At 43.9% G+C, this 9,470-nt stretch overlaps 1 protein-coding gene across 1 annotated transcript; it reads right to left on the bottom strand.

Moving 5' to 3' along the window:
- Nucleotides 1-1,738: 1,738 nt before the first annotated feature.
- On the bottom strand, nt 1,739-6,663 carry LAMTOR5 (late endosomal/lysosomal adaptor, MAPK and MTOR activator 5). The gene is made up of 4 exons (XM_029946461.1): nt 6,532-6,663; nt 5,373-5,434; nt 2,717-2,834; nt 1,739-2,066 (listed from the first exon to the last, which is right to left on the bottom strand). Exons 1-4 carry the CDS (start codon nt 6,564-6,566, stop codon nt 2,006-2,008), a joined length of 276 nt encoding a protein of 91 aa, XP_029802321.1. The 5' UTR covers nt 6,567-6,663; the 3' UTR covers nt 1,739-2,005.
- Between the last annotated feature and the right edge of the window lie 2,807 nt (nt 6,664-9,470).

Raw genomic sequence — 9,470 nt, 5'->3', positions numbered from 1 at the left:
GTATTAGGTAAATATTCCTCTTGGTTTATCACCTGTGTTTGCTGGTGCTACTCCCTCTGCCTGGGAAGGCCTAGGTCATACCCCAAAACTCCCTGTACTAGGTCTACATTCTCCTGTCCAGCAGGTATTCAGTGCCTGTGTCCTAGCACTAAGTACTTGGAATTCACTTGTGTGAATAAGACAAGCCCTCAAAACCTATGCAATGCAGGCAAGACAGGCAAACATCACACACACACACACATTTTAATATTTAACAAGGCAAACATATTTACTACGTGTCAAGTTTTGGTTAAGTGTGGTGACGACATATATGCACATCCCTTCTAGCAAAGCATGAGCTCAGGCTGAGCCAGGTTATGCAGTCTTTGTATCTGCATATGTTTGTAGATGCTTCATATTTTTGAGTCAATAATAATATTCTGGAGATTCTTTTTTATAAGGTCAAATACTAAATTGCTAGGGGCGCCTGGGTGGCTCAGTGGTTGAATGTCCAACTTCACCTCAGGTCATGATCTCACAGTTGGTGAGCCTGAGCCCCACACTGGGTTTGCGACTGTCAGCTGGGAGCCTCCCTCTCTTGGCCCCTCCCCCACTCACGCTCTCTTTCTCTCAAAAATAAACATTAAAAAAAAACCCCAAATATTACATTGCTAAAGAGTCACAGGAACTGCATTCAAATTCAACAAAATGAGGCCACCTGTGTCTGTTTGTGCACCATTCTTTTTATTAAGAGTTCTAAAAATTAAACAAAGTGTCTTGTATGTTCAGAAAGCAGAATTTTTTCTGGCCAAACACTTATTTTTATAACGGTCTGGGTGTTCAGAGTACAGGCTCTTAGTTGGAGTCTTTTGCTTTTAAGATTTTATTTATTTTTTTTAAACATAATTTTATTTTATTAAAAAAAATTTTTTTTCAATGTTTTATTTATTTTTGAGACAGAGGGAGACAGAGCATGAGCAGGGAGGGGCAGAGAGAGAGGGAGACACAGAATCGGAAGCAGGCTCCAGGCTCTGTGCTAACAGCTCAGATGTGGGGCTCAAATCCACGAATGTGAGATCACGACCTGAGCCGAAGTCAGAGGCCTAACCGACTGAGCCACCCAGGCGCCCCTACATAATTTTATTTTAATGTTTATTTCTTTTGAGAGAGTGAGAGCGGGACAGAGAGGGAGACAGAGAATCCTCGAGCAGGCTCCTTGCGGTCAGCCAAGGCTCAAATCCACCAACCAGGAGCTCATGACCTGAGCCGAAATCAGGAGTCAGACGCTCAAATGAATGAGCCATCCGGTGCCCCTTAAGATTTTATTTTTAAGTTATCTCTATACCCAACGTGGGGCTCAAATCCACATCCCTGAGATCAAGGGTCACAAGCTACACTGACTGAGCCAGCCCCTGAGTTGGTCTTAAGTCCAAATGGATACTCTGCTCACCCCTTTCCTTCGTTAGGACACACGCAGACTGGGGCAGCCAAGGGTGCATACTAGCTGGGTTTTCAGTGAGAATTAAAGGAGTCCCTGTATACAGTAGATGTACTTAATGATATTAGCTATTTTGTTGTTATTATTATGGGGTGGGAATAGGCTTAATTTCCTTTAAATATCCATAGACCCTTGTGTGAGGATATAGGTATTTCAGGAAGCTTCTGAAAGAGGAGAGTAATTTGAAGCAAATTAATTATAATTTGATCACTGAAATAAAGGAACATTTGCTAAGAATGTAAAGAATCCAGAAAAGATCAATACTTTCCTCTGACCACATTTATTGAACAAAGTTCTATGTACAACGTGACCCGGACCTGCTGCTTCAAAACATGATCGTTGCTTAGTAATATTTGGTTAAGTCAGTCCTTGAGTGTCAAAAAGCAACTCACTCTAAAATTGACAGGAAAGCACCCAATGTACACTAAAAAATGGCCTAACTACTGGAACGTCAATGCTCCTACAAGATAACTAACAGAGGCAGGATCTGGCCCCTCCGACGGGCTGCTGGAGAACTGATGAGACACGTCAAGAGGCCATCTTGTGCACTGCCACCGTGATGCCATCGTGTTTCTGGATCATAATGTTCCTGAAAAGCAAAGCGGAAGATATTCAGTAAAGTGTTACAAGCGCAAGTCTGTTGAAGATCAAAGACGCTACCTGGTTTAGGACACAATTAAAAAAGTATCGTTTACCGTTTTTCTACGTATGAAAGCAATATATGAACACAAGAAGACATTTGGGAACAGTATAAAATGTGAAAACGAATCCTATAATCCTGCCGCGCAGAGATGACCACTAGAATGTGTTCTGGTTTTTAAATCTGTACGTATATTATACGTGCATTCCCCCCTTTTTATAAAACTGTGATCAGATGTGCATAGTTCATTCCGCTTCTGTCCCTGTCATTCTGAGGATGCTCCCTTGGAATACCTTTAGTATTTCTATTACTACAGAAGTGGCTTCTGTTCTTTGATTGCTCTTTATGCTACATCTTCTTTCTTTTTCTTTACAGACTGATAGTTCGTGACAATTTTCACTCTTCATTTAAATGCCATTGTGGTCTGAAAGCACATTAGCTTCAGAGATCAGTCTGTTTCCTCCTGTGGTCCAAAGGGGGAAGAACCTTCCTCCAAGTTCTCTGAATGCAGATTCACTAACAACACAGAGCAGGCCCCACTCAAGTTTCCCAGAGATTCTTCTGATTAAACAGGCGAAGATCTGGTAACATCTACTCACCCATTATCTGACTCTAGACACACCACAGGGATATCAGTGGGGTCCGAGGTTAGCTTGGCTGCTTGCTGGGCGAGAACAGAGATCACCCCGGCGTGCTCATCTGACAGGGTCCCACGGCCTGGAAGACAGAGATGTGATCATGTCACCTGACTGTCCAAAAACGAGTATGGAGCTATAATAGTATCTCTCATGTGTGTTCCCAAAAAGAAGCCTCAGTTCGTGGTCCTTTAGGTTAGGTGCTGACATGAAATACTTTTGCCCTGATACTCGGCTGGTTCCATAAATGAGAAAACCAGACAGCAGTTCTGAAATCAATGAAGCCCGGACAGACTCCATTTTCAGTCACTCTCCTCACCATCTCTAAACACCTTCTCAAGCGTATCAGGAAGCTGTACCTTTAAGTCAATCTGAAAGCCATAACATCATTTTACAAGAACCTTACTGAAACCAACAAGAAATTCAGAGGTGAAGTTGACAAAAAACAGTTAGTAAGGGCAAGAGACTTGTTGAGACTAATTAATTCCTCATGGGAAATCGGATTTTCTTTTACCGAGCTCAACCTCAAAGGATTCAAAAGTCTTTATTCAGGAGTTCAGCTGTAAGATACCTCCACACTGTATGTGAATATTCTATGAGCAGTGATTTCTACTAGAATAAGCTGGCAGTTTTCAAATACCAACATACCTGGCTTTTTGCTAATGTTTGTTTTAGCCAGTAGATAATAACTAAATCTTGGTGTCAGATACAAAAAGTAATTACTAAGTTCACAATATATTTCCACATATAAAGGCAACACAAGCTCAAGCCTGAAACTATGTCAGGTACAGTCAGTGGATTTACTAATAAAACACTAACTAGACGGACAGCGCAGTCTTTCGGGCCTTGAAGGTTGCTTGGAGGAATTTATTTCATTTTAGATTTCCACACTTGAACTTCAGCCTTTCCATCAGCAAGCACACCTTGAGGAAACCTGCCTTCCCCTCCACCCCCCTCAACTAAATGAGCTGTGTGAAATCTGAGTTATGCAGATGACCTCTTTCAGTTCCACTCCCGGCAAATTTCAGAGCTTTAAAAATTCCTGCAGTAAAGAGGAAGGAGTCCAGAGTCCTTGGTTTACAAGTTCTGACATGAACTAGCTGAATGAGTTAAGACACTTACTTTTCAGGATTTATCTCCTCATTTATAACTCTTATATTTATTGAGCATTATGTCTGGGTTCTGTGCTGAGTGTTTTACACATATTATATAATCTTCCAGCACTGTGACTAAGAGGCTTTGGAGCAAGACTCAAATCGTAGCTCAACCCGAGCTGCATGATCTTGGGCAAGTCACTCAACCTGTGCATTGATTTATCTGCTTCACAGGGTTGTTAGGAGGATTAAATGTCTCAGTATGTGTAAAGCACTTAGAATGGAGCAGGGTACACAGTAAGAGCTCAAGAAATGCAATGTTGTCATTATTAGACAACAACCCAGTAAAGAGATCCTGGGTTGGCACGGCCATGGCAGCTCGGTGTCATTTCCATGCATATCGGCCAAGTGCGCTTGACCCTCGCTGCCCAAGGCCCCCACCCTGTGCCCCACGGGGGTCTGGACGAGGGCTGCGGCTCCGCAGGTGGCCGTGGTGCTCATGCGGTTTCTGGGTACAGTTACCCAAGTGGGCTGCAATACAGTGACGCGCCTCCTTTGATGTTAAAGGAAACCAAGGACCATAGTCTTTATGTCTTAAAACTTAAGGATTTAAGATCGACCCAGAAAAGTGCTCGGTAAATTCCCATTTAAAGAAAGACCAAACAGCTTAACTGTTTGGACCAAGCAGAGATTATCATGGACATGGAGGACCACCTTGGGTTGAAATTCCTGATACACATATGCAGAAGTTACCGTGTCCACAAGAAACTGTAGATTACATTGCAGGTAAGAAAGACGTACATGAATAAACTATCAGACCCCCTTTCTTCGCTGAGAGACGACAAGGAAGATACTGCTGAGTGTCTGGAAGTGAAAATGTGTTTTGACATTATTGCTGACTTTGACAGAGTTAATTCTGTTTAGACTTGTATTTAAACTGCTTACATATTTTTGCCCTTTGAAAATAAATCTATACAACCAACCAAGCAACTAACATTATCAAGTAGAGAAACTGAGGCTCAGAAAGGCTATCTTTGATCCAAGTTCACATTACTAACAAAGGGAAGAACAGGGGGTTGATCCCAAGTGTGTCGAACTCCGAAGCCCTTGATTTTATTGCCTCTTCTCTTACTGTTAAGTGTGCTTGGGCTAAAACATAGCAACATCCATCTGGCTGGGTTACTATGAAAATTAGAGATCAGGTATACAAAGCCTAGCACACATTCAATAAATGATACCTGCTGCTATTATCTCAAGTCCTTTCCAGACCCAATTTAAAATCATTCAAATACTATTTTAGCAGAGACAACTTTGTAGCACTAGAACTCCAAACAGCATTTCTACCTTCATAACTATCAACGGGAAAATTTTAATTTTCTTATCTTGTTTAGAGATAAACTGTCCTCTCACAAAAGTATCCAGGGGCAGGATAATAGGAAGTAAAACTAGAGGACAGCACACTAGGCTTCCGAATCAGTATTAGATGCTATGCAATCAAACAAAGGGTTGATGATAAAGATACTTACAGCCCAGGTTAAGTCCTTGTGAATCTGTGCACAGGACTCCAACAATGGATGGATTCTTCATTCTAAAATTCCAGGAACACCCCAGGAATGAAGCAGACGATGTCAGAAAATGAATTTAAATAATTATAACCACACATTTAGGTTTTTCTATGTACCAGGCATTGCTGGGCTTCCGCCCTCCCCCAGAAAAATTAAGTTACAATAAACTAATTTTAACTTAATAGTTAAACCAACTTATGTCTGGTGGGAGACAAGATGGTACTGTGTTCAGGTACTGCTGAGCTTTGGAGGGCTGCAAATATTGCAATCGCTGTATTTTATCGCCCTTATTAAAAATGCAGAAGAAAGTAACACCGGTTGTCTCCAGGATGGGAAATGGGAGAAACTGAGGGGCACTGGTGGGAGGCAGCAGTTTCCCTGCACACCTCCTCATACTTTCCTGGTTCTTCTTCTTTTTCTTTTTTTTTTTTTAACGTTTATTTATTTTTTTGAGAGAGAGGAGACTGAGCACGAATGGGGGCGGAGGGGCAGAGAGAGAGGCACATACACAATCCGAAGCCGGCGCCAGCCTCTGTGTCAGCACAGTGCCAAACCCAGCGCTGCAACCCTTGAACCCAGAGAGATCAGGACCTGAGCGAAAGTCCAATACTTAACCGACTGAGCCACCCAGGCGCCTCTCATACTTTTCTAATTTTGTTTATTACGAGGATATTACTCGTTCGAGGATTTAAGAGATGGTCTTTCATTTTCTCAAGCACCAAGTAACTGGTTACACACGGAAGGATATCCGTGTGTGTTTACATTTACAATGCACGGCTCGCTCTGCACCCCTGGTAGAACCTTCCCTCAAATGAACCCATTTCTGAAAACTAGTGAACGACCCTGCCCGTACCGACAACTGCAACACGACGGGCGGTTCTGGCCTTGGCTTTGGGCCGCGGACCACAGCTCTGGGACGGGGGGGTGCGGAACCCTGGCGGGATTTTAATTCGGGGGACCCCCCGCCACTCCGCGGCCCCGGGACAGGGCTCATCGTCTCGCCCCGCGGCTGGAGGAAGAGTCCTCAACACTCCGGGCCCGCACTCGGAGCGCGCGCCCTTTGTCCCGCTCAAGTCCCCCGCCGCGACCTCAGGCCAGGCCAAGAGGTCTCACTACTCACGTGTCCTCCAAGTGCTGCTCCAAAGTCGCTTCCATCTCTCCCTCCGACCGCCCGGCCCGGGATCCCGCAGCTCGTCGCGTCCTTTGGCGCCCCAGGTCCGGCGCGCGTCTCGTTCACATGACTCGAGCGGAGCGCAGAGCTGGACGGCGCCTCCAGAGGGACAAACTTCGCCGCGCAACCTCCTCGCTGTGTTCGAGGGAGTTCGTTCCACCCCAGCTGCCCGGGACCACAACCCCGCGGCTCGAGTTACCCCCGCGGGGGGAGAGGTGTGCAGCTGGGCCCAAGTCTTGGTTCCCGGCCTGGCACTTTGTCTCAGCGACGTCAACCTTTGGATTCTCATTCAACCGATTCCGAAACTTTCGCGCCAGATCTTATTTGCGTTTTACAACAACCCAGCGGGTCAGGCAGGGTCGGATCCAGGCGGTGGTGGCAGAGACAGAAGAGACGCAGGACCCAGGCGCGGGGCTGCACAGGCGTGTAGGGGAGAAGATGTGCACACAGGGGGTGGAGGACCACCTGGAACGCGGTAAAACTCCAAGCGACGTATTGAGAAGTGTAGGTAGGGGTTTTAACAAATCATTGATTGTTGGTTCTTCTTTGGCGAGAGCTCAGGAAAGAAGATGTCACTTGTAAAGAACACCGGGTAGGACTGCTTAAAAATAACTTTAAAAAAGCAGTTTTTAAATAAGGAAAGGAAAGGCACGCAGTTTGTCTAGAGAGGACTTCAAAGCCCTTGGAGACTATCCTTTAAGCCCATTGTCTGCAAATGTATACGTTTATTTTTTTCTTTTTAAGGCAAAATTGACACACATGCACTGGACATGCAGTTCTATAGCTGGCTCTTTTCACAGAATTTAGCACAAATGTCTTTCCATATTGCTAAGTATTCATTTACATCCTTTGTAGTAGTTACAAAACATTCCATATTGTAGTTGTAGTTCCATAATTGATTTGGTAATCACTTATTAATGTCCAGTTTGCTTATAGATTTGGCCGGAGAGAGGGTATATTACAAATGCTGGGTGAGTATCCTTGTAGCCATATATTTTTATGCACTGTAAATTTTTCCTTATGATAAATTACTAGAATGGAATTACTGAGTTAAAGGGTATATCCCTAGCTGTGATAGTGAAACTCGCAGCTTCCTTAAAATTCCAGTCTTGAATGTTGTAATTCAGGCGTTTCGGACTTCTGCCTAGAAAAATTATTTATGTTCATATAGTATGAGCCATTTAAATTTTAGGAAGAAAAAACCCAAACAAACAGCTTAAAAGTACCTTTAAAAGATAGCATTAAAAAATGTGAGAAGCCAGACTGCTTCCTTCCAAAGTTCTGCGGGAGGAAGCTTTGCTCTGAGTTAGCGCCCCCTATGGTCCCATGCGTGTAAAACTTTACTGGACTAGGTAGGGCTTCTCAGCTCTGATTTTGTAACTTCCAGGGCGGTGCCGTCCTAAAGAGATATAACGTGAACCATATTTGTTATTTCAACCGTCTGCCATATTGAAAAAGTAAAACAGGTGAAGTTAATTTTAGTAATATATTTTATCCAGATAATTATGTCCAAAGTGTTGTCATTTCAACATGTAATCAATTTAAAAATACTAATTTAAAAATACTAATGAGAGAAAAAAATACTTTACTCTCTCTGTACCAAGTCTTCGAAATCCCATGTATATTTTTCACAGCACATTTCAGTTCAGATTGGCCACCTTTGAAATGTTCAATAGCCACGAGTGGCTAACAGCTCCCGTATTGGCTAATGCAGCTCCAGGGTATCTCTGATTATCTCCAAGCCAGATCAATGATTAAAGCATTCTCCAAAAAGCTGGTGATTGCTTTTTAGGCTGTGGGAAAGGCCTCTGAAGGGAAAATGAACAGGTAGGGAGAAGATGACTGCTGGCCCACCGTGTCCTTGCCGCTCCACAGGTGGGAGGGCAGACTACCCCACACTATGCCTTTCTCTCTGTCCTGTTGCTGCTATCCCCTTTGAGGCAGGCACAAGGAGAGGGTAGTGTGTGTAGGCTGGGAAAGTCCTGGAGGTTGGTGAGAAATTTGGAGGACGGCCTGACTCCTCATTTTCTACTTTCTTCAGTTGGTGGGGTATTTGATGATGCTTTCTTGCAGCTTTGAATGCTGATATCCATTTCTGGGGTAAGAGGAAAAGGCCCATATTCAAGTACTTGCCTCATTGCACTGTAATTTTTTTATATGTTTACTTTTCACAGACAGGAAAAGTATCTTCATTTCTGCATCTTGAGCATTGCGGAGCACAGTGAGGATTCATATTTAATGAAGAGGGGCACCTGGGTGGCTCAGTTGGTTAAGCGTTCAACTTTGGCTCAGGTCATAATCTCACGGTTTGTGGTTTTGGCCCTGCATTAGGGTCTCTGCTGTCAGTGCAGAGCCCACTTTGGATCCTCTGTCTCCCTCTCTCTCTGCCTCTCCCCTGCTTGTGCTTTCTCTCTCTCTCCCTCTCTCAAGAAGCTTGATGAGTCTTTTGGAAAAGGAACTCTGTGTAATGTTAAGAGTATTTAAGTCCTGGGGCACCAGGCTGGTTCAGTTGGAGAAGTGTGGGACTCTTTGTCTTGGGATTGTGAATTTGAGCCCACGGAGTGTAAAAATTACTAAAAGAAAAAAAAGAAGAGAACCTTTAAGTCTTTTTTTTTTTAATGTTTATTTATTTATTTATTTTGAGAGAGAAAGAGAGAGCATGAGCACAAGCTGGGGTAGGGCAGAAAATCCCAAGCAGGCTCTGTGATGTCAGTGAAGAGCCCAGCTAGGGGCTCGATCCCACGAACCATGAGATCACGACCTGAGCTGAAATCAAGAGTCGGATGTTTAACCTACTAAGCCACGCTGGCACCCTAGAACCTTTTAAGTCTTGAACTCTAGCCATACTTATCCTCTTCTTACTCCTCTCCTTCTAAAATATGCTCTTG

Source organism: Suricata suricatta, chromosome 8 (assembly GCF_006229205.1).
Source record: "Suricata suricatta isolate VVHF042 chromosome 8, meerkat_22Aug2017_6uvM2_HiC, whole genome shotgun sequence".
NCBI lineage: Eukaryota > Metazoa > Chordata > Mammalia > Carnivora > Herpestidae > Suricata > Suricata suricatta.
This window is presented reverse-complemented; position numbering and strand designations above follow the sequence as displayed.